Source organism: Ruditapes philippinarum, unplaced genomic scaffold (assembly GCF_026571515.1).
Source record: "Ruditapes philippinarum isolate M1 unplaced genomic scaffold, ASM2657151v2 ctg104_1_1_1_1, whole genome shotgun sequence".
NCBI classification, from domain to species: Eukaryota; Metazoa; Mollusca; class Bivalvia; order Venerida; family Veneridae; genus Ruditapes; species Ruditapes philippinarum.
The window spans coordinates 184,664-210,380 of NW_026855603.1; the positions used below are offsets into that span (position 1 = coordinate 184,664).

General features: G+C 35.2%; 1 protein-coding gene across 1 annotated transcript in view; it reads left to right on the forward strand.

Annotated features, from left to right (window-relative positions):
- The window catches only part of LOC132743848 (SCO-spondin-like), a 60,204-nt gene extending 34,487 nt beyond the window's left edge, over positions 1-25,717 (forward strand). Inside the window, exons 4-23 of the mRNA XM_060732420.1 lie at positions 196-378; positions 4,162-4,335; positions 4,793-4,918; positions 5,266-7,763; positions 7,933-9,973; positions 11,567-11,740; positions 13,223-15,920; positions 16,058-16,226; positions 16,450-16,615; positions 17,497-17,634; positions 17,889-18,050; positions 18,437-18,628; positions 18,982-19,182; positions 20,301-20,327; positions 21,195-21,350; positions 21,975-21,998; positions 23,675-24,060; positions 24,334-24,427; positions 25,068-25,168; positions 25,664-25,717. Coding sequence (XP_060588403.1) covers positions 196-378; positions 4,162-4,335; positions 4,793-4,918; positions 5,266-7,763; positions 7,933-9,973; positions 11,567-11,740; positions 13,223-15,920; positions 16,058-16,226; positions 16,450-16,615; positions 17,497-17,634; positions 17,889-18,050; positions 18,437-18,628; positions 18,982-19,182; positions 20,301-20,327; positions 21,195-21,350; positions 21,975-21,998; positions 23,675-24,060; positions 24,334-24,427; positions 25,068-25,168; positions 25,664-25,711 — 9,758 coding nt within the window. The 3' untranslated portion in view covers positions 25,712-25,717. The remainder of the gene's footprint in view (positions 1-195; positions 379-4,161; positions 4,336-4,792; positions 4,919-5,265; positions 7,764-7,932; positions 9,974-11,566; positions 11,741-13,222; positions 15,921-16,057; positions 16,227-16,449; positions 16,616-17,496; positions 17,635-17,888; positions 18,051-18,436; positions 18,629-18,981; positions 19,183-20,300; positions 20,328-21,194; positions 21,351-21,974; positions 21,999-23,674; positions 24,061-24,333; positions 24,428-25,067; positions 25,169-25,663) is intronic.

Below are 25,717 nucleotides of genomic sequence, written 5' to 3' on the forward strand. Positions count from 1 at the left end.
TAACATTTTAAACTTATAAATTTCTATATATGTCAATTATATACTACGAGATGCATCGCCTTACAAAGAAAAGTGACTTTTGTATTACGTTCCACTCTCAGATAAATTAAAGAAGAAAACATTAACCTGTCTACATTAAAATCTATATAATATGATATTAACATTAAACTTGATATATTTTCTCAACGTGTACAGATCCTATCCATGGCGGCTGGTCGAAGTGGTCGGACTGGAATATGTGCTCGTCGTCCGGAACCTGTAGTATCGGTTACCAGATGCGCTTTCGGCTTTGTGACAACCCTCAACCTTTATATGGAGGACAAAATTGTCATGGTTTCGCCGCAGAAACACGAATGTGTCATATGCGACCTTGCATAGGTAAGTCTTTCATTTAATCTTCATTACTTTAACATTCTGGCACGCCTAATTTATCAAAAAGTTTTTCTTCTTTACTGTGTAAATAACTGCAAGTTTAAATATCTGTAAATTATTTTATGACTGAGAGGCAATTAATTAAGGTAATTCAAGTTTAATAATTATTCATTGGTTATTTTTTTCATTGAAAACAATAAACGCAGCACATTTAAAATAATTTTAAAGTAACATTATTATCAGAATAACCATATCGTATATGTGCATCGTGAACATAAAAATGTTTTAATGTTAAAGTTTTCCCATTACGTTCACGAGTTAAGCAATTAATCTATCATATACAGCTGCACGTGCATTAGACAGAAGGAACACGATATTGTTAAAGCAAAAAGAAGACGAGCATTCTCTTGTATTAAACTTAGTTTAAAATTTTCATAAACAAATGTTATCATGTAAATTATTATAATGGTGTCTATTGTTGTTTGATCATACCGCGTTGATAACATCTTTTCGCTTTTAATATCAGGTAGGGGTAGGGTTATGTAATGCTCGAACACAAACAAGTTTTCGTGAATGTCAATGATATTCCGTTACCTTATTATAGTCCGATCATTCCAGAGCATATGAATTTTTTTATATGACTGTACGCAACAAAATATGGGCAATGGCCGTAAATAATTCTGCATATTATTCTAGAAAAAGGACTCTTGAAAATGAAAGAAATTATATTTTTATTTCCATAGCAGAAACACAAAAAAAAAATGGTGTGTTATTAAATTGGTTTCGCGATTATCTTTCTGAAAGAAAACAAAAAGTAGTTCTTCCTGGCGGCTCATCACAAATGGCTTCTATCACAGCTGGAGTACCACAAGGGTCTATATTAGGTCCGCTTCTTTTCCTCATATATATCAACGATATTGTCCTTGACATAAATTATATATCAGACTCTTTGCAGATGATACAAGTTTGTATATTATCGTTGACAATCCTGCTACCGCTGCTGCAACACTAAACTTAGATCTCGAGAAAAATTACTGTATGGGCAAACAGATGGCTTGTCACTTTCAATCCAAATAAAACTGAATCTGTCATTTTTTCCCGTAAGGTTAATAAACCTGTTCATCCTCCCCTTAGTATGAACGGAATACAAATAAATGAGGTGACCACTCACAAACATCTTGGAGTAACTTTTTCATCTGAAGGAACTTGGCATACCCATATAATGAACATATCACAAAAGGCATGGCAACGACTTAATATTATGAGGTCTTTAAAATTCATCACTGATCGTAGATCACTCGAAACTCGAAACTCGAAACTATATATCTTTCTTTCATCCGGCCTCTTCTTGAATACTCAGATGTAGTCTGGGATAATATTACTCAACAAGATGAATTCGAGTTAGAAAAAATCCAACTTGAAGCCTGCAGAATTATAACTGGTACAACGAAACTTGTTTCTTTCTCAAATCTGTATGAAGACACATGTTTTTCAAACCCTAAAAGTAAGACGCTATAAACACAAACTAATTCTGCTATATAAAATGTTCAATCACCTAATCTCCACAATATCTATCTTCCATAGTTCCAAACACAGTAGGACAAACTTCAGTATACAACTTACGAAATGCAAGTAACACTAGAAATATTTTCTGTCAAACTCAACTTTATTCAAATTCATTCTTACCATCTTCGATTAAAGACTGGAATGATCTCCCTGTCGAACTAAGAAATGCACCATCGCTTGCAATTTTCAAAAAAAGACTAAATGAAGATGTCCAAAAAGTTCCGGATCACTATTATATAGGTGAAAGAAGATATCAAATAATACATACACGATTAAGAACACATTGCAGCTCTCTGAAAGAACATCTGTTTTCTAAAAACATAATAGACAGCCCTTTTTGTATATGTGGTGAAATAGAAAATACAGAACACTATTTCCTCCGCTGCCCCATGTATCAAGATGACCGCACTGTCCTTATAAACAATTTAAGTCAAATCACAACTGTAACATTGAATAATTTACTATACGGGCGATAATTCACTTACCGGTGCTCAAAACGAAACAATTATATCACATATACATAAATACATACAAAAAACAAAACGATTTGATACATAATAATATTCGTTTGAAAAGAAAAAAGGTCCTCCAACTCCATAGTAGTAAAGTGACTTTCTTTCTTTCTCTTGTTTCTTATCTCTTTTTCTCTTCTATTATTACTTCTCCTCCAATGTACATGCTTTAATAATTAAATTTCTCAACATATTAGTTTAATTAACCAATCACTAAACTAAGCAATATATCCCTTTAAAAATGAATTCATACTCGTGCTTATACCTCTAATCTAACAGCAATGTATCTTAAATTTAGTTCATGAATACTTGACATAAACATAGTATGTATAGTAAGAAATCAAGAACAAGTCGATATGATATGTATAGTTTAGTTTAGATATTTATATTTTGTTACCATTTATTTGAAATTTGTTAAATACTGATTACGGAGAGAGTTTTCAAAAAAGCTTTATAAGCTTCCTACTCAATCCGTAAATTTTATTTTATGTAATTTATTATGTAAATGTGTGGATTATTAATAAAATATTGTTTAAACTAAAAAGGACTCTTGAAAATGAAAGAAATTATATTTTTATTTCCATAGCAGAAACACAAAAAAAAATATTTTAAGATTCATGAAATACAAATGGCCACGTGGTGATGAAAAAGAAACATCATGTAAACAAAGATCAGTTAAAAAAAGAGAAAAGAAACCGAAACAAACTGTCGAGTCTCACACGTCTTGTTTAATGGTTTTATGATACAATTATGAGGCCATTATGTCATGTTGTCTGTCTCTGATTAGTTAACATTTTTTTTTTTTGCATATTGACATTCTGATACAATATGTCATATAAACTAGATGTATTATCTGAAACATTCGATAAAAATGTGTTTTGAGTGATGGTCTACGCTTGATTTATGGTAAAAAAAGTTATTTATAGAAACATTTTAAAACATAAAAATGAACCAGGACAATAAAATTCATGACATTCAATTTGATGAACTTTGTTGAGAACATTTTTTATTCAAATTTCAAGATACTCGTTATTTAGTCAGCTTCTTTATTTAATTTGCTTTTATTGTTGATAAAATAAAATACTTCTAAAGTTACAATAAAATAACAAAAAAACAAAAAAACAAAAACAAAAAAAACAAAAAAAAACAAAACAAAAAAAACCCCCAAAAAACAAAAAAAAAAAAAAAAACAGAGAAAACTATCTTATTACACTCACACGTTTCCAATATTTTTATACTATCAAGTTATAATTGTTTTCCAGGAACTGTAAAATTATTTTGAAACAAATTGTTTTTTATCACGGTTTCCAGTTAAGATATTTAGGTATCTATTTTGTCAAAACTAGTTCAACCGCTTTTAAGTTGTTAAATGTTCAGACAAGGAAATGTCTACCATTTATTTTATACAGGAATCCAAATATGATAACTTAAAGTTCTTATGTTTATTAAGTCCTATAAGATGCAAGAGGTGGTAAAAATAACGTAGATTTTGTTTATAACTTTACTCTATTAAAACGTATCGCAATTTAGATTATATCAGTGTATTACCTTGCAATTTGCCATCTTAACACCGATTCCAGTTTACTTCTTATGTTTTTTTGCAAGAGGCCCTTAAAGAAAGTAATAAACATAAACTCGTAGCACAAAATTTGTAGCATGCTGTTTTGTCGTATTATGTTATTATAATACATGTTTCAATATATTTGTTTAGATAATACCATGGGCCACTGGACTAGATGGTCGGATTTTACTCTTTGTTCTTCACCATGTGGCATCGGCACAAGAACTCGTTCTCGTACCTGTATGACACTGAATGGCGAGCCAAGCGCCGCGTGTCGAGGGAAGTACGTTGACATCGTAGAATGCATTGTCAAAGCTTGCCCAAGTAAATTTTATCTTATTTTGTCCGCTAATTAAGTGTATTATATCATTAAATATTCTACTCAACTTTATACTTATGTATGAAATCAAACTTATAATGATATATAGAATCTCACATCGATATCTAATTACCAAATCTAATTTTAATTGATTAATACAAAACAGTATCAACAAATATCAACTCCAATGTCTTACGAGGTGAATCAAGCATAAAGGTATGGTTCACAACTTCAACATGTCATTTTATGCATGAGCTATGTCTTCATTTTCTTTCTAAAGGTTATTGTCGTTTAAGTTTTGTTCGTCACTGTACTTGCATTGAAGGTTAAGAAATTTAAATAAGGAAAAGAAAAAAGAAATTTCAACAGAATAAAAGAATTTGTTGAAACAAAAGAAACTTATGTTAAATCTGGATATGATAGAGAGAGAGTTATGTAAACACCAGTATTTCGTTCTTTCAGCCGACGGAGGTTGGTCATTTTGGTCCGAATGGGGTCTCTGTTCACAAACATGTGGAATGGGAATCAAGATGCGAGCCCGGCAATGTGACAACCCTTTACCCAAAGACGGTGGAAAGACTTGTCCAGGTATTTTAGTATTAAAACAACATTGTACATGATGCGTGTTTTACTTTAAAGTAAAACAATTATTAGATTAATATATATAAAAGTCAAATTTAAAGAAAGCACTTACTGTTATATTTTAAGGTGTTGTGAGAGTCTCAAAATAATTCCTGTAAACCTCTTCACTCTGACATGTAGGTGTTTATAAGAAAACCATAATTCGCTGTTAGACATTGCGCAATTACATTTATCTACCAGAGTTATCAATTTTTCATTAACATTGCTTCTCATTGACTTAAATTGATTGAGGTGTTAAGGAATATTTTTTAAATTAAAGCAATGAAAGATACTTTATTTTGATTAACTTGCAGGAATAGCCGTGGAGGAAGCTATTTGCGATTCAAAGATAGCTTGTCCTATCCATGGAGGTTTCAGTCGATGGTCTGAACCCGGGAAATGTGACGCCGTTTGTGGAACAGGTATGCGTAAACGTACACGGGAATGTAATAATCCTATTCCACAGTTTGGCGGAGAACTTTGTATTGGGGATACATTTATTCTAGAACCATGTGACACGGGACTTCCATGTCCGATTCCTGGTGAGTGGGGCCAATGGACGAAGTTTACAGCATGTTCAGCTAAATGCGGTAACGGATTTCGAAAACGGAATAGGAAATGTGACAGCCCGCCACCCAAGTTTGGAGGTGCTATATGCGAAGGACCGTCAATAGAGAAACAAAATTGTGACACCGGAATTTCCTGTCCTGTGGACGGACAATGGTCGGCTTGGACTGATTTTGCACCATGTGTTGCAAAATGTGGTTCGGGAAAAACAAGACGCTTTAGATTATGTAACAATCCTGTACCACTTTTTGGAGGAAAAGATTGCATGGGTTCTCCTGTAGATGAACAAAGCTGTGAAACCGGCATTATATGTCCAATAGATGGAGGTTGGAGTAAATGGACTAAATATTCAATGTGTAGCGTAGATTGTGGAAGAGGAATTCAAGGGAGAACAAGAACATGTACAAGCCCTGTTCCACAACATGGAGGTTCTTTCTGTGTTGGAATAGACCGTGAGGAGAAGGAGTGTGATACTAGAATAAGTTGTCCGGTACATGGCTTTTGGTCTCATTGGCTGCCTTGGGGTTCCTGTTCCGCTTCGTGTGGGGTCGGTTTCAGACAGCGGCATCGTTTATGTAACAACCCTTCACCTAAATTTGGAGGACTTCAATGTGACGGTAGTCCAATACATGAAGAAATGTGTGATACACGGGTCATGTGTCCAGTGCATGGTGGCTGGTCAAAATGGTCACCACCTCTTCCATGCCCCGTCTCGTGTGGTATAGGATCAACAAAAAGAGTAAGACATTGTAATTCTCCTATCCCAATGCACGGAGGAGATGACTGTTTCGGACCTAACGCAGAGGTTATTGATTGTGACACAGGTGTTAAATGTTCTATTCACGGCAGATGGTCGCTTTGGAGCAAATGGAGTGTATGTGATGCTAAATGTGGGTCATCGTTGCAAAGTAGAGTACGTAATTGTGATAATCCACCTCCTCAGTTTGGAGGGTTACCTTGCAAAGGCAAAAAATTAGAAAAACGACCCTGTGATACAGGCATTCCATGTCCTGTAGATGGAGGCTGGGGGATATGGACATTGTGGACAAAATGTCCTGTGTCGTGTGGTAAAGGTATGATTTCACGTAAGAGGATTTGCAACAATCCTGTTCCTGAATATGGAGGAAAGAAATGTTTTGGCGTAGATATAGAAGAAATTGCATGTGAAACTGGGATAATTTGTCCAATCGATGGAGGTTGGTCAGCATGGACAGATCTTTCTTCTTGTTCTGCTACATGTGGTGTAGGATCAATGCAAAGGTCGAGAGTGTGCAACAATCCTCCACCGCAATACAAAGGTTTACCTTGTCATGGGCCTGATTTTGAAAAATTACCATGTGATACTGGAACGAAATGTCCAATTCATGGTAATTGGGGACCATGGACAGGTTACACTCATTGCTCAGAAAAGTGTGGAGTTGGTATGCAATCCCGAAAAAGAATATGTAATGCACCAGTGCCTTTTTATGGCGGAGATATGTGCATTGGGCCAGACTTTGAGGAAATGCCATGTGATACTGGAATATTCTGCCCTGTGAATGGTAACTGGGGACCTTGGTCAGAATATACGCATTGCAATAAAAAGTGCGGTATTGGTATAATTCAACGTTCACGAGTGTGTAATAATCCTATACCTATGTATAATGGTAAGCCTTGCATCGGTCTTGAACACGAAGAGCAAATTTGTGATACAGGAAAAAATTGTCCCATAGATGGAAATTGGGGACCTTGGACAACTTTCACTAAATGTTCTGTAAAATGTGGATTAGGAATTCAACAGCGCACAAGAGATTGTAATAATCCACCTCCATTGTATGGCGGTGGGGATTGTGCTGGTCATCCTCTTGAAACACTAAAATGTGACTCTGGGGTGCCATGTCCTATTGATGGTGGATGGTCTCTATGGACAGATTTCGGTCCTTGTAATGTTAAGTGTGGTATAGGGATGCAAAAGCGTAAGCGAACTTGTACAAATCCAGCACCAATGTACGGTGGCTTCGAATGCGTAGGTGATATGTTTCAAGAACGAAAATGTGACACTAAAATCAATTGTGCAATTGATGGATCTTGGTCTCTCTGGTCTGGCTGGACAGCTTGTTCTGTAGACTGTGGCTCTGGTATTTCTATGAGATCAAGATCGTGTTCTAGCCCACCACCCCTGTACGGTGGAAAATTCTGTCCCGGTTCAGAGATGGAAGAAAGTATATGTGATACAGGAATCAAATTGTCTGGCATGGGGTTGGAGGTATGGGAATGTATTACCCGCTCAGGGACCCGTGGTAAAGGAGTGAAACAGAGAACTTTGGGTTTTATTTCCCATGCCTCAATCGGAGGAAATTGTTTTTGGGAAAGAAGAACAAAAATGGCAAACGGGAATGTATGCCCCATTTACGGCGGTTTTCGCTATGACAAAGTACACATGCTCAGCCAAATGTGGCGAAGGTTTACAGCATCGTAAACGGTTTTGTGATTCACCTGCTCCTAACTACGGCGGTATTCCGTGCAAAGGAATATTCACGGAAGAGCGAATTTGTGATACTGGTGTATTTTGTCCCATACACGGCAACTGGGGAAAATGGTCTCCCTTCTCACTATGTTCTGTTGATTGTGGAAGTGGATTTAAAGATCGTAGTAGACTTTGTGATAATCCTACACCGATGTATGGGGGACGTCTTTGTGAAGGCCCAGATGTTGAAGTAGTTGATTGTACAACAGGTATAAATTGTCCAGTACACGGTGATTGGTCCACATGGTCAATTTGGACTGGATGTTCAGTGACCTGTGCTATTGGAGTTCAGAAAAGAACTAGATCATGTGATAGTCCGAAACCATTGTTTGGAGGAAGGCAATGCAAAGGTGACTCGTTACAGGAAAAAGTGTGTAATACTGGGGTAGCATGTCCAATAGATGGAATGTGGAGCTTTTGGTCGGATTGGCTTCCGTGTGATGTAACATGTGAAGCAGGTAGCCAATCACGCGTGCGTGTTTGCAACAATCCATCTGCAAAGTATGGAGGTAAACCGTGCTTCGGTTCAGCTGTCGAAAATATTGTATGTGATACTGGAATTCCTTGCCCGATTGATGGAAATTGGACCCCTTGGTCGCCTTGGAAAGGATGCACTGCCACGTGTGGAAATGGATTGCAACAAAGGGTACGTACATGTACAAATCCACCGCCGAAGTATGGCGGTGATATTTGTCCAGGAAATGCTGAAGAAATTCGAGAATGTAATACAAACCTGTTCTGTCCTATAAATGGTAACTGGGCACCATGGACAAAATGGACTCATTGTTCTACATCATGTGGTATTGGAATGCATGCAAGAACTCGGACATGTACTAATCCTCCTCCAGGATATGGTGGAATGCACTGTCAGGGTCCTCAGGATCAAACTGCTGATTGTGATACCGGTGTACATTGTCCTACAGATGGTAACTGGGGTCAATGGAGTGCTTACAGCAAGTGCAACATGAACTGTGGTATTGGTATGCAGACCAGGACAAGGAAATGTGATAACCCTATTCCACAATATGGTGGAAGCATTTGTTTTGGAGGGAATACAGAGGACATCCCATGTGACACGGGCAAGTTATGCCCTGTCCATGGAGGTTGGACATTATGGACATCGTTTGGTACTTGCAATGTTGCCTGTGGTATTGGTATTCACAATCGTACAAGAACTTGCACAAATCCGCCTCCGCAATTTGGCGGGCGTAAATGTAGAGGTTCTGATATTGATATAGTCGACTGCGATACTGGTACTTACTGCCCTATTAATGGAGGTTGGTCCCTGTGGTACGCTTGGGCACCATGCATTGGCGATTGTGGTATTGGAAAAAGAAAAAGAAGAAGAGAATGTAATAACCCTATACCAAATTTTGGTGGTCTACCATGTAAAGGATTAAGTATTATGACAGAAAGCTGTGATACAGGTGTCCATTGTCCTGTAAATGGTGGGTGGTCTGAATGGTATCCACCTAGCCCGTGTTCTGTTTCTTGTGGTTCAGGAATACAAACCCGATTGAGAGATTGTTCAAATCCTCCGCCTCAATATGGTGGTACTCCATGTGTTGGGCCACAAGAGGAGCTGTCAAAATGCGATACTATGATCCCTTGTCCCGTTGATGGTTTGTGGGGATCATGGAGCGATTATGGGCCGTGTAATGCAAAATGTGGTGTAGGTCTTCATGCACGGACACGAGAATGTAACATGCCTCCACCACAATATGGAGGAAAAGATTGCATAGGTTTCGCGATTGAAGAAACGAAGTGCGATACAAATAAAAAATGTGTTATACATGGTGGTTGGTCATTTTGGTCTCCTTGGAGTACATGCCAGTCAACATGTGGCACAGGAGAAAAAATACGAGTCAGAGTGTGCAATAACCCCAGCCCATTGTATGGTGGTCTTATGTGTAAAGGTCCCGATACAGACGTTTCACCTTGTAATACAGGTAACACACATTTGTTCTCAAGCTCTTTGTGCTGGCAGATTATTTATTTACATGTTACATAAATAAATTTACATTTAATTATTTAAATGTTGAATATGTTTTTACTTTCAAAACCCAAAATCAATACCTCTACAATTAGTGATTAATGGGGGGGGGGTTATATATGTCTCAAATTAGGCCATTTATTGCAATGCATTGCAAAAACAAATGTTGAATTGTTTCATTTTCCTTTCTGTAGAAGGTACAAAGGTACAGACTTGACTTTCAAAATGATTGAATTTATTAAGTAAAAAGTACTAAATATAGTGGCAAATTTGGTTTGTTCACTTTTTAAGTCAAAAGTTCTAAAGTTAAATTTCATTTACATCATTTTTACTTTTGATTTGTTGGTATTAAACATGGACAAGTATAAATTCTTTTATAAAAATGTTTGGAAAAGTCTTCAATGTAATAAACGTCAAATATAAATAATAATTATGATTTCATAATAATGTGTCATTATTCGTCATTTTTCTTTATGAATGAGAGTGCATGGCACAGTTAGTCATAAGTACTTAATATAACGAAAAGGGCATGAAACGAATAGGAAAAACTGGTTTGTTTTGAATGTCAGATCAAATTTAATTTTCTCTTGTAGCTACCTTACTTATTTTGATTTTGCATCTGAAGTTATTATTTTTCGGTCCAAATGTCAAAACAAACAGTTATTCTCCTTTAATCATAATCTATGACTGCAACAAAAAGGCTATGGAAAATTGGTTTAAAATTAAAATGGTAATATTTAAAGACACGCAACTGCATTTAATTCTAGTTATTTTCGTGAGAATTCTTGTTTTCCATTGGGGTCTTTTACCTATTTATGATATATTTTGTTTATTTATGTTCAATATTTTTCACAAATCCACCAAGTATTTTACAGGTGTGTTGGTTCCATGACAAATTCCAACGAGGTTTAATTATTATTTAAATCCCTATATAATAGCAAACCCGAATTAAATTGTTTGACCCGTCCAGCATTAATTCCGTGTATTTTTTTATTCAATGGATATTATTACAATTGGTAGCCTTTCTAATCTAATAACTTCCGCTCATTGTTTACTCGTATTGGTGAATTTAAGTTTTACGAACGTTTTAGTAGACTTTCAAGCCTTTGAGGTTCCGCTGTCATTACCATATGAACATAAATGTTGATGTTACTATGCTTTTTAATTCAAATGCTTTTAGATACCACTTATAAGCTACTAGGGACTAAATCAGTGTCATAATTCGTTTATCAGTCCCGTCAATGAAGCATTTTTAATATGCAATCATTCATTTAAGTCAGGTTGGGAAATCTCTAATTATTGCCTCTTCATTATTATGCGTACGTATATAAACGCCGCCCTAGCTTTCATTTTAATTTTAAAGCCATAACAACCAACTCAAGCTTTAACTTGTCGATATCATTTTCACTCAAGAACTATTAATCATTCAATGCTTTTTTATTGAAAGGCCTTTTAATTATTACTTACTGAATATAGTACCCCATCTTTATATTTATCTTAACATTTAAGTGTCTTTAGATTTTTGAATAAACAAAATACTGTGTTTCAGGTTTATCATGTCCAATTGATGGTGGATGGACACTATGGTTAGACTGGAGTGTATGTAGTGTCACTTGTGGGTCCGGTAAACAAAACCGTGTGAGGGCGTGCACGTCACCTGCACCACAATTTGGCGGACTACAATGCAAAGGTCCAGCGAAAGAAACTCAGAATTGCATTACTGGTAAGATATGTTATTTACCAGTATACATAGAATGTTAGCTTATTGAAAGTTAAATGTGTAATTACTGATCGTTCAATTACGATTATAACATGAAAAATATGACTTATGCATACATAAATTTCATACAAAGAAAATAAAAAAACAACAAAGATTAAGATACCGGGTAGAACAGCGGAATTTCAAAGTGAATATATTTATTAGATGTTTCAAAAAGCTAGTAACTAAATCACACTTTAATATTTCATAAACACCCATACACAGTGAAATTACCTAATATAAATTCAAATGATCGTTTTCTAGTTTTCTGTGTGATTTTCTGTCATTTTGAAAATTATGGTGTTTTTGTGACAAACGTGAAAATAAGAGTGTCAATGTTTTTAAATGATTGTTTTTCAAGCTTTAGAGCAATAGCAGAATGTATTCAGTCAAGACTTATTGATTCTTTTTCATTATTCCATTTAAAAAATCTTTCACAGAACAAGTTAAGGATTGAATTTTATAAATGTTCCTGAAAGAGCGAAAACAATGTGACAATGACTGTTATAACGTAAGATTTGCAACAGACGATAGTAAGATAATTTTGATATTACAAATCTATTCTTAGGATTATGAAAGTAAAAGACCTTTTCCCAATAACTAATTTCTTAAATAAAAAGATTTGTATATATATATGCATCACTGAGCGGTAACATATCAATACAGGGTGCATATGTTGTATATACAAGCGACACTTATCATAAATCACCAGGGTGTATATTTGATAGTTAAAACATTACATAAGATCACGTCACTTTTGTTAGTTGTCAAAACTTTTATGATCGGAATTTGATTATGGATCATCCACAGGACTTTATTGGTCATGCCTTACTGATTTGATACTCCAGAATGACTACCAACTGGCACATACAACAATACTAAGTGCTCGCCAATTTTTTAAGGCAATCACCGAATTTGATTTTTCAAATTTTCAGGTTTCAAAACTTAATAGAACAGATTTTATATAAATTGGACGTTTTATATTATAAAACGCAAGTGGGCGGAGCACTAAGCCGGTTAGAGTGCATATTGGATGTTCTTCGTAAATAAGAAAGCTACAGTCGCTTCACAAGCTCCGCTCCTTTTTAGCTTTCTTATTTACGAAGAACACCCAATATACACTCTAACCTATACGTAAAATCATAATTCAGTTAATGACGAATGTTTGTGTACGTTTTTCACAACTTTTAAAACTATTTGATAAGCAAAATAAGATTAATTAAAAATATCAAGTTGAAAATATCACTTTACCAGCTTTTATATGTGTAGCGCATTCAATTGGCGTGATATAACCTAATAACTTTTTCTATGCGTGCTAACATTATCAACATTTTCATTTCTTGTATTAAATTTGATGATTCTCTACATGAAATCGATACGTTTTTCATGTCGCATAAGTTGTATTTAATCATCTTGATTAAGCAATATATATGTTTTACAATGCAGGAAAGCCATGTCCAATTGACGGACACTGGACCTTGTGGACTCTTTGGAGTGGATGTTCAGAAACATGTGGCATTGGTGTTAGAAAGCGAGAACGATTTTGTGATGACCCACCAGCGCAGTTTGGTGGAACACCTTGCATGGGACCTCCTGAACAAATTGAAAAATGTAATACAGGGGTTTCTTGTCCTGTTCATGGTTCATGGTCGTTTTGGTCGCCATGGTCAATTTGTATGGCGGATTGTGCAGTAGGAAAACAAATAAGAAATAGAGTTTGTAATAACCCAGCGCCATTATATGGTGGTGTAGATTGTGTTGGTGTATCAGAAGAAATGCGAAATTGTGACACAGGTAAACCTTGTCCAGTCAATGGAAACTGGGGTTTCTGGATGGCTTGGTCAAGTTGCACAGCGTCCTGTGGCATGGGTGAACGAAGGAGAATCAGAAATTGTGATAATCCACCAGCGCAATACGGTGGGGTTACATGTAAAGGTTTTGCAGAGGAATTAGAGGTTTGTGACTCTCTTAAACCATGCCCAATCGATGGACATTGGTCTCTCTGGGGAACTTTTTCAGCATGTTCAGTAACATGTAGCATTGGTAAGCAAGTACGATCCCGTGTCTGTAATGACCCACCTCCACAGTATGGCGGCTTACACTGTAAAGGACCAACAGAAGAGATTATCAGCTGTAACACTGGTGTACATTGTGCAATCGACGGAGGTTGGGGTGGATGGTATGCGTGGTCTAAATGTAGTGTTACATGTGGTATCGGGGAAATGGAAAGACATAGAGATTGTAATAATCCGTCCCCGCAGTATGGTGGTATACAATGTTTTGGACCTGCCTTTGAAATAGGACCATGCGATACTAAAATACCCTGTCCAGTTGATGGTAATTGGGGGACTTGGTCTGCTTACACTGTGTGTAATGGTACTTGTGGAATGGGTAAACAGGAAAGATACAGGATATGCAATAACCCCCCACCAAAGTTTGGAGGTAACATGTGTCCAGGTTTTGACATTGAAGTTGTTAACTGTAATACAGGTGTGCCCTGTGCCGTCGATGGAGGATGGGGCATGTGGTTGGAGTGGGGCATCTGTAATGTTAACTGCGGGGTAGGTATTCATGCAAGAAAAAGATTATGCGATTCACCATCACCTAGACATGGAGGTAGCGATTGTATTGGCGTTAGTATAGAAGAAAAGAAGTGTGACACTCTAAAAAATTGTGCTGTTCATGGAGGCTGGAGTTTCTGGTCAGAATGGACAGTTTGCTCAGCAGACTGTGCTATGGGGATAAAATCACGATTTAGAGAATGTACAAATCCAACTCCTCTCTATGGTGGCATTCACTGTCAAGGTCCAAAACAGGAAACAATCAAATGTGATAGCGGTGTTCCGTGTCCTGTCGATGGGCAATGGTCAGCATGGAACAAGTGGAGCCTTTGCTCTGTACAATGTGGAATAGGTGTTAAAGAAAGATACAGAGAATGTAACTTACCTTCTCCAATGTACGGGGGTATGCCATGCAAAGGCCCTAAAACTGAGGTAGTAGACTGCGACACCGGCACTTATTGTCCTATAGATGGTCAATGGGCGCTATGGTTACCATGGGGTCATTGTTCGAAAACGTGTGGCACGGGAATGCAGCGCAGATCAAGATTATGTGCTGATCCTATGCCTGCTTATGGTGGACTAAAATGCAAAGGTTTTGCAGAAGAACTTCGTCAGTGTGATTCGGGTATTGCATGTGCCGTAAATGGCAACTGGGGAATGTGGAGTGACTTTACGAAATGTTCTGCAAGCTGTGGAATGGGAGTTCAAGAACGCGTTCGTTTGTGTAACAATCCTTCACCAATGTTTGGAGGAATGGACTGTACAGGGCCCTCTATTGAGATGGTTAAATGTACAAATAGTCGTCCTTGCTCAGTTGATGGAATGTGGACTAGTTGGTCACTGTGGACAGACTGTGATGCTAAATGTGGTGTAGGTATCAGAGAACGTTGGAGACAGTGCTCTAACCCGAAACCATTACATGGAGGAAAACCATGCCAAGGGCCACAGTTAGAAATTGTTGATTGTGACGTAAATGTGCCATGTGCTGTTGATGGAAATTGGTCTCCTTGGTCTAGATGGGATAAATGTTCTGTGTCTTGTGGAACTGGCTATCACTATAGATATAGAACATGTAGCAATCCCAGACCATCACTAGGTGGAAAGCTATGTGCTGGAGTGCCAGAAGAAATTAAAAGATGTGATACGGGATATATGTGCCCAGTGGACGGAAATTGGGCTGATTGGTCAGCTTGGAAGTCGTGTGATGCTAAATGTGGAAGAGGGTTTCAGGTCAGAGAACGAACTTGTACTGACCCGAAACCGATGTTTGGTGGACAGATATGCTTAGGAATTCCAAAGGAAAAACGACATTGTGAATCAGGAATAACATGTCCGATTGATGGCGATTGGAGCCCATGGTCACAGTGGGATATTTGTGACGCTAAGTGCGGTCATGGATATCAACGTAGAGTTCGTACATGTAACAATCCACGACCACAGTTCGGTGGAATGATATGTCTTGGTATTCCTCAAGAACGTCGTAAATGTAGAAGTGACACAGCTTGTCCTGTCAATGGCAACTGGGGAGCATGGGGTAAATGGGAAGAATGTGATGCTTTGTGTGGAGTTGGTCAAAGAAAAAGGTACAAATGATAATTTGATATACATTTGCTTATATTACATAATGTAATTACCTGACTTCATCTTAACTTGTAATCAATACATATAATAAGTCATTTAAATGAATTGCAATTAACATGCATTATTTTCCTATTTGTAGACTTCGATATTGTAACAGCCCAGCACCACAATACGGTGGCACACATTGTGTTGGTCGGGAATTCGAAACTGTAGACTGTGATTCTGGCAAAATCTGCAATCAGCACGGAGGATGGTCCATATGGGGACGTTGGTCCGCGTGTTCGGCATCTTGTGGAATTGGATACAAGGTAAGTAAAACCATTTACATCCATCGTGATGTTTTATATTTGAAATATCTCTTGGAGTCTTTCTGATGGTACTAGTACCACATTAATAATGTTAATTGTCAAAATTTCCATATCAGCCGTTATAACCTAAATTTAGTCATAAAATGCTTTATATTACAAACATTTCAATAGAATTCAATAGAAAATGCATTATAAATTACAGTTTTTTTTCTACCTGATATAGTTCCGTCTGCGGTATTGTAACAATCCATCTCCTCAAGGTAATGGAAGGGGTTGTAATGGTTATAATGAAGAAAGAATACAGTGTAACACCAAAATCGCTTGCCCAGTCAATGGTGGGTGGACGGAATGGGGTTTGTTTGGAAAATGTATGGCAGATTGTTCAAGAGGTAAAGTATTCATATCAAATCAACCTCCTACTAAAATGCAATATAAGTCAATCATTTGATATCTTTAAATAAATATGCATATCACACAAGTTTTCATATAATTGACAAGGTATAATTAAAATGATGTGCATTTTTTCTCACTGATTTGTATTGTTAGAAATTGCGCTTTATGAATCTATTACTTTCTATAGTAATAATCTCCTTTGGGCCACCTGTCTTTCCATCACGTATATGTTCGGAACATAACTAAAGAAGTGTGTGAGATATCATCTTGAAAATGAAGAGGTTAAAAGATTGAGGAGGAGTGCAGAGCAAAATAATTATAACTATTTGCTTATTTATTTTGAAATGATTACCTTTAGTTTTGTTCTTGCATGATGTTTTTCCGAACCATAACTCAATATTAGTGATATTATTTTGAAACATTATTACATGTATAACCGTATATAACAGTGAAATTGAATGTCAAGTGTGACAAGTCGGAACGTTAATTTTAGTTGTTGCCCTTTGAATTTAATACATGTGAAATTTGCAAGGAGCACAGCTCAATAAATATTTTAGATTCCAACGTTCATAGATGAAGGATAGAAAGCAAAAGAACTTTAACTTTTCGCTTAATAGATTTAATCATTGTCCATTATCATTGTTCATGCTCATATTTTATTAGGCTTTAACTAAAAATTTATTTTACAGAGATAACAGCTTGTAACTTTATTGGTGAATGATCTTCATATCCTTGCTTTATACTTTTGTTGGTATATTGCGGGGACTTTGTCAGTATGTGCCTGCTTTCTGTTAATTATGTATGGTACTTAGAGAAATATGACAACTTGTAATCATTTCAATGAAAACAAAAACACTTTAAATGTGTAATATTGTAGGGGCAGCTCATGCGTTTGGTTTTAAAATCCGCCAGAGATACTGCGAAAACCCGCCACCTTCAAATGGCGGCTTAACATGTCGTGGAGACGCTGTTGATATGGTCGAGTGTTTTGATTTCCCACCATGCTTTGAACCAGGTTGGCCAATCAAGTACTACAAATTATCGAGTTTTAGTCCAATTATTATATTCAAACCCATGTATAATATTTACCCAAAAACTGTGATATAAATCAGATATGAAATATGTTAAAAACAACGGATGTTTTCAAAAATACATTTGTTATTACATGTACTTTAAATAGACTTAATATAATAACCACTAGTGTACATTTAATAATATACCCTGCTATTGTTTTGTTTGTTTAACAACAATTTGATTGAAATGAGATAGAATGGGCTGTTTGGACAAAATGGACAAAATGTTCAGAGGAATGTGGCCCTGGAATTCAAGAGAGAACAAGAACATGCCAGGTAAACGCGGTCGGTGACCCTAAGAACAATTGCGCAGGTCAACCAAATGACGTTGTCAAGTGTAAGGTCCTCAACTGCCCAAGTATGTATTACATAATTTTCATACAATCTGTTACAAAATAATATTTTTCTAGCTTATTGAACTATTAAGATTTTTTTTCAAATAACCATCCATTACCGATTTAGACCAATTGGGATTCTAATAAATTCAATTAACAATAAGTACATAACAGATTCAAAGTACCTTAGTACGGTAACTTAGATGAGCTGTGGTTTGTAGCTGTGGCATACATTTATGATAAAAAATAGTTTCACTTGAGACTTTACTTTAATGCTGATTGTTTTATTTATTTTTGTTAAAAGAAAACATGCTTCACATTACTGTTTGTAAATATTGTCAAATATAAAAAAATCAACAGTCTAATATAACAAAACCAACAGTCTAATACTCTAAAATCTCATATTAAGCAATCCCTCTAAACTGCTCTACTGAATGCAAATGGGATAATGGAATTGGCTATGCTATGTATCCGGGAGATTGTTCGATGTTTGTTCAGTGTGACAGTATCGACGGTATACCCGTCATACAAGACTGTGCGTATGGCCTTCTATGGAGCTTGAATATCCTACAGTGCGTGTTCCCGCAACAATCTGAATGCGGTAAGGCCTTTGTCTGTATGAATTGTATACGGTCATATTTTAAACCATTTTACAAAAGCATTTATGAATTGATTGAACTTCTTACATTAAGATAGTATAAAATATCAAACTCTTAAAGGTCAAAAAATGAAAATATTGCATGCTAGGTTTGATTTAGTCTGTTCAAAGACAGCAGTGACACATGCCAACACAAGTCCTAGCGCTGGCCTTACCAGAATTAGTATTTAAAGGTGAAAATTTTGTTATTGTTATACTTTCGAATTTTGTTATCTTGTTTACCACCATAATATGACACGATTCCTTTGATTTAATCCTTTCATTGTATAAGCATATGATTGTATTCATTGCAACAGATGTATGTGAGGGGAGAAGAGGACGGCTCGCATCATACCATATTTCCTGTCGCGCTTACTGGGACTGCACGAGTACTACCCCGATTGCGAAATGCTGTGCTAAAAATGAGAGGTTCAACCCGTTCACACATCAATGTGAGCTAGATCCTAAAGGCATCTGTAACCAAGCATGTCCTCCTGTAGAAAACCTGCCCCCACAAGGTAACATAAGATATTACAATGCTTTATTGATGTTACAATGTTTTACTTATGTTTTGTTTCAGCATCACGAAGTTTATTAGATCATCATTCTCATGTTCTAGTTTCATCGATAATTGCTTTAAATTGGTACACACAGAATTTTACATGTTAAATTTTAATTTTGATTTGTAAACCTAAACGTTTGTTTTTTATTATCCATATGCTTAATGATGATTGATTTTTTTTTCGTGATTAAGGTGTCATACTAAACGTTCTGTATACATGTATATAAGATATATAGGATTACTGTTTTATTTCAATATTCTATATTTGTCCGATTACCTTGCAAAATTACCATGCTTTGTAAGCTGTATTGTATGTGAATAATATTTTTTTTTACCAAATTCATGTAACCTTTATCAGTCAGCTATAGCAGCAACATACACACACAGAGTAAAACCAACAACAAAATTTGCTTTTTAACCGCCATTGCGTTACTTAAGTTCTATTAAAATAACCAGGACTTCATACTTTACATCACACAATATGATGAATAGTAATGCTCATGTTATATATAATAACATCTGCGGTACTAAAGAAAATGATAACTTTGAATTATTCTTCAGATGTGACCGACCGTGTTGAAGCAATTTCTCCAAGTAAATTTCGGTCATGATATTTAAATATTGTATAAAGTTAAGCATTATGTTTTGATGGTGCACAATTAATTAAACAAATATCTGCTAATGACGCATGTTGTGTTATTATGAGAAGTGATCAATTGCATGCCTTTAAATATAATGAAATGTTGGACTGTCCCTTGCCTCTCTATGATACATGATTGACTGTAGATTATTTTCATTCTCTTTCATTTAATTGAAATGCAAAAGAAGTTTTTAATGTTATTTTGGTAATTTGTTTCTTTTCACAAAACGTTGTTTTACTAAAATAGATAAAAAAACAGATCAACACGCAATGTTGCAGGCTCGGTTTTATTGAGTCTCTTCATAGACGGTAGTGATAATTCAAATCTACCGTCCATGTCCCCGAGCACTTACCAGGTTTTGTTTGTTTTAGAAATATAACTGCTAGTATCTGTAAATTGTGGTAATAAACTGTCATAAAAATAATTTTTCAAGTAAACGGAATTGGTACTGTTGGCCAAGGTATGTATTTTTAGATTGCTTGATTGACGACACTTGTGTAAGATGATTTTAACACTGTTTGCTTGCTGCCTAAACGTTCACCCACATTGTTGACAACAAGTGATGTTAAACTTTGGAGCTAAACTGACAAACAGAAGGCTTGCAGGAATAGCTTTGATAATTTTTGAAAATGACAAAGACAAATTTAGCTTTACTTCAATTTCAGTATATGACGACAGGAAGGATGTTGTACAGATTATATGATGCTGATGATGCTTGTTTGAAATATCATATTGGTTTATCTGAATTTCAGAAAGACTTCGGCACCGCTGTGCAGACAGGAGCGACAGCTTTCTTGGCTGCTTTATAGTTTTAGCTTTTGATATGATTCAAGCCGAAATTCTATGCATTGTGCATTGTGCATGCTTGCTTTAAGCCAATTAGTTTCCTATTATTTTTTACATTTTGATTTTAAAAAGATTGCAGGGAATCAGTCTATCAAGATATTATCCTCTAACATTTATCAATGTTTGTTGTAAGTTTTTAGAATAAAATTGCAATAATTAGTTCAAACTCTCTTATGGACATTTCAAATAAACAACAACAACAAAAACACGTTGCAGATTTTCAACTGTTGCATACCCTTACTACTTGTTTCATATAAGTCCTTCTTTGTTCAACCATTAAATGGTATAACCATATAATCCATACTTTTATATGGACTCCACTGAGGTTTTGTGCCATGACGGGACTGGCAATTTTTTTTTCGAGATTAATATTCCATTTAGTGATTCACTCGTTCCGTTTTTTTTTTCTAGAATAATTATTCTTATTGTAGAAAAATGTCCAAAAATTGAAAAGCGTTGCAACATTTTGTGATTATTTCAGTGTGCATGTTCAAATCGTCGACGAAGGGGTCGGGATGGTATCAAGAAGAAATTAACGGCTTTTGGATAGATCGTCCTTGCAGTCATGGTACCATATTCTCCACGAAAGAATGTCAATGCATTTATTACACAGATGGTTTCATGAAATCGAACAAAGGTAGGGGCATTTAGAAATATATTATGCAAAACTTTCATATACATTGTAACTACTTTACAATCTTTTTAAACTGTAAAATAAACATCGTTTGAGTATACACAGAGTTAATATGTTTTAAACTCTACACACTATATATGTTAACATTATAAATACAAAGTATCATTGGGAACGAATGACGGTTTTTGTTTTGTTTTGTTTATTTTTTTAAGAAAGGACTAAATGATCTGGATCAGTAGTAGGGAACATTATTTGGGCATTCTCTTATTTTCAGCAATAATTTCCTTTATTTCAATAAATGCAATAAAAGTATTCTAGACACCCAAAGATTGGCATAGTATAGCTTTAAAGCAATGTACAACATATATATTTAAAAAAAATACTTGCATCATAAAAATAAATGATTTTATAATTCAAAAATAAAATGATTTGTTAATTCCTTTTCTGTTGTAATATTTCATATGTAGAAGCATTGGTGCAGGACACACATATATATTTATTCTGTTATATGCTGCTGTATGTTATATCGAATAATTTATCAACTTATTGGCCATGCAAACGAGTAAAATAGCATTGCCTGATATCCGACACTGTTATACATTGTATATAATTGATATTTAATTTAAGAGTTAGCGGCCAAACAGAAGAAAGGTATGTCCATACACAGAAAGACTTTGCTTGATTGCCTTACATTACTTGAATAGAATAAGAAATTAACAAGCTATATAGGGCTTAAGATGTATGTCATCTGTAAGCAACAACAGCGGCAAAAAAGGTGTAAAATTGAAACAATTAAGAAAGTAAACACCTGACGTTTTTATGTTAATATAAAGTAGAAGCAGAAATTACTTATACAAATTACATGTATCTTTTTTATACTTCTCGGGAAGAAGTTTAACATAGTCATTTTCAAATGAGAATTATTTATCTTAAGTTTTATATCTTAACGGAAAAGATTAATTTGCCTGTACGTATTCACATCCGCTTTACCAGAAGAAAAAATTTGTTTTTGTGGCTTCTGGTGCAAGTTAACGTTTTGTTTAGAATGATGTGCTTATATTTTGGTAAGAATGCCGTAATGTCATTTACAATGCCGTGATGTCATTTTGTCTAGAATGCCGTGATGACATTTTGTCTAGAACGCCGTGATGTCATTTTGTCTACAATGCCGTGATGTCATTTTGTCTAGAATGCCGTGGTGTCTTTTTGTCTAGAATACTGTGATGTCATTTTGTCTAGAACGCCGTGATGTCATTTTGTCTAGAATGCCGTGATAACATTTGTCTAGAATGTCGTGATGCAATTTTGTCTAAAATGTCGTGGTGTCTTTTTGTCTAGAATGCTGTGATGTCATTTTGTCTAGAACGCCGTGATGTCATTTTGTCTAGAATGCCGTTATGACATTTGTTTAGATGTCGTGATGCCATTTTTTCGCGGTGTCTTTTTGTCTAGAATGCCGTGTTGACATTTTGTCCAGAGTGTTGTAATTTTGTCTCGAATGCCGTGAAGATATCTTGTCTGGAATGTCATGACTTTTGTTTGGATTTTCGTGAAGACTTTTGTTTAGAATGACATAATGACATTTTGTCTAGAATGCTACTGTGGCATTTGACCAAGAATGTCGTAGTGACATTTTGTCCAGAATGTTTTAATTTTGTCTAGAAGGTTCTGATGACATTTTGTCTTGAATGCCCGTTGCAATGTGCATTCACCTTGTTATATTATATGAATCAGACTTTCCGCACCGTTTATTTATAATAATAGCGCCATAATTTTATTTCAAATGTTATATTTTGCTCTAAGTACATATACTGGTATACAAACATTGCCCCCTATGAGCGGTTTCTGATATTCCTCTACGGTTATGTAGTTAGTATTTAATGTTTTTGACATTTTTTTTCGCCGCAGTAAAATCGGCTGTAAGCTCGCGAAGGCAAACGTTTATAAACGGCTATAAAATTTGCCGGAATTTTTTAAAACACGTTTATGATACTGCATATCTGTAATCTGCCATTGAAACATAGAACAAATAAATTTGCTATGACTTTAGATATTTAAAATAAAAACGTCAGAATTGTCGTTACAACCGTGCAGTATCATAGCGGCGATATATTGATATGCCTTATTTGAGAAATGTTTACTTTTGTGACGGTTATATAATAATTAGATCATATTTTAATAACAGGATGATTATAATACAAATGTAATAAATATAAATATCAAAATACATGTACCGTCTTTATTAGTCATACCTTACATATATACATTAACTGAAGGAGATAGCGGTGAATTAAAAACATAATCAATGAATACTTTTACCGTTACAGAATGTGTACCTGACCTTCATTTGACCTTTGATACACTACAGCAAGATTTAGACAGGAATATTGGCCTTCACGTGGAGAATGTCACGTATAATGGCGACGGTACAGCATATTTTGACGGAAATGCAGCTATAAACGATAACATATTTTCAAATTCTGAATGGGGTAAAGATGTATACGTTTACATCCGGTTTAAGCCCACGGGGACAGGTCACAGTCAGGGACTTGTTCATAATTCTGGTTGTGGACCGTCAGATATCGGACCTTCTGTATTTATTGGTATGGATCGCGAGAAACAACAATTTGGACCAGATAAAATCAATATGAAGTTTGCTGCGGTCCCAAAGAAGAAAGCATTAGAATATGATTTTGTAAACATCACGACAGGGGTAAATGATCCTATTATTGTCATTATTTCAATTAATGCCAATTTCAGTTTCTTTTTGTATCACTTATTCTTAAAAGGAAATCTCTTGTTTCTAATATTGAATTTGTGATTTAGTCAACAACTCAAGATATTTTAGTTTTCTATCTGAAAAACACTGGCTGACATTTAATTTCCACGTTGCATGACAAACGAAAACAAGAAAATAAATGAGATTCATACAAGTTGTGTATACAAAATTAGATTCAAGCTCACATTTAATTGCTTAATGTTTCAGGCTGATAAAATGATAGATGCTTGGTTTAAATTTGGAAAAGGTCAGTTTGTAGCAGAAGTGGATGGATTAGTGGCAACATTAGATATACCAGGAGGTATGCATTGTTACATAATATAATTATTAATCATAATCTAAATATAGACAGCCTCAATTAACAACATCACTTAAACTGTCATCTACAAAATGTGTTGGAAGACAAAAATTCCTTTTTTTTGATAAATGTTACGAACAGAAATCTAAGTTGACGATCTCTGTATGGAGGCGGTGGTTGTTTTCAAACCATTCATCCTTTACAAACTGTGATCTGGTTTTCTACAGCAAAGTATGATTAACAAAACATATCCTTAATTCTTCTCGGAAGTTTTGTGAACATCATCATTATAATTAAACGTATAACCGCCCTTTTATGTTGGTCATGATATCATGGGATATTGCCTCTTTAATTTGAATCCTTTAAAATGACTGTAGATGTTGATCTGAGTTCATTTTAAATACAGAAAAAGAAGCGAACCGTTTTGGAAAAAAAAAACTTTAAAGAATTTGAAGCATAAAAGTATATGCATATAACTAAATTTGTTGATAGCGTTGATGCTGTTGATGTTTTGGTGTAGATATAAACGCAGTATTGTTTGAAATAACAAATGTAGAAAGTTATCAATTTAAAGAGCTTACGTAATGATGTCTTCAAAATATATTTGGTATGATCATTTTTTTTTTTTTTATTAAACTTTCAGCGTCTGAAATTGCTCGACGTCACGGCTCACTTAATATTGGAGGTAATGTGTGTAAAATAGGCAATGAATCCTTTGGTGGCTTCGTTGGAACTCTAGACGAGGTAAATGTTCGAGTTGAAATGAAATCTTTTAATGTGTATTTAATAGCAATAATAAACAAGTAAAATTGGGAAAAAACACAACTCACACGAGTAACATGGATGAAGAAATTAACTCGTACAGGTAACATGGGACAGTTAACATTTTTAACGGGTACATTTTTGGTAAGAATAAAAGTCAAACGGAAGCATATAACTTTAACGTGTAACAATGAAAAGTATATAAAAAATTCAAATGGTTAATATGCAGGCACTAAAACGTGTAGCACGGGAAAGTTTATATAACTCAAATTGGTAATATGATTAAGTTACAACTTAAACATGTAACATGGGGATGTATACAACTCAACGGGAAACATTGTAAAAACAAAGTTTGTTGCAGTAAGACTTACATTTTTTGGAATTCAACAGAAAAAAGTGTTAAAAAAATGTGACGTTTAGGCAAGGTGCCAATTACATGCACATGTATTTGTATATTTCGTTAATCTATAATTTCAGGTTCGAATATATAAATGCAAGCCTCCTGGGCACCACTTCAAACGGTAGATGATA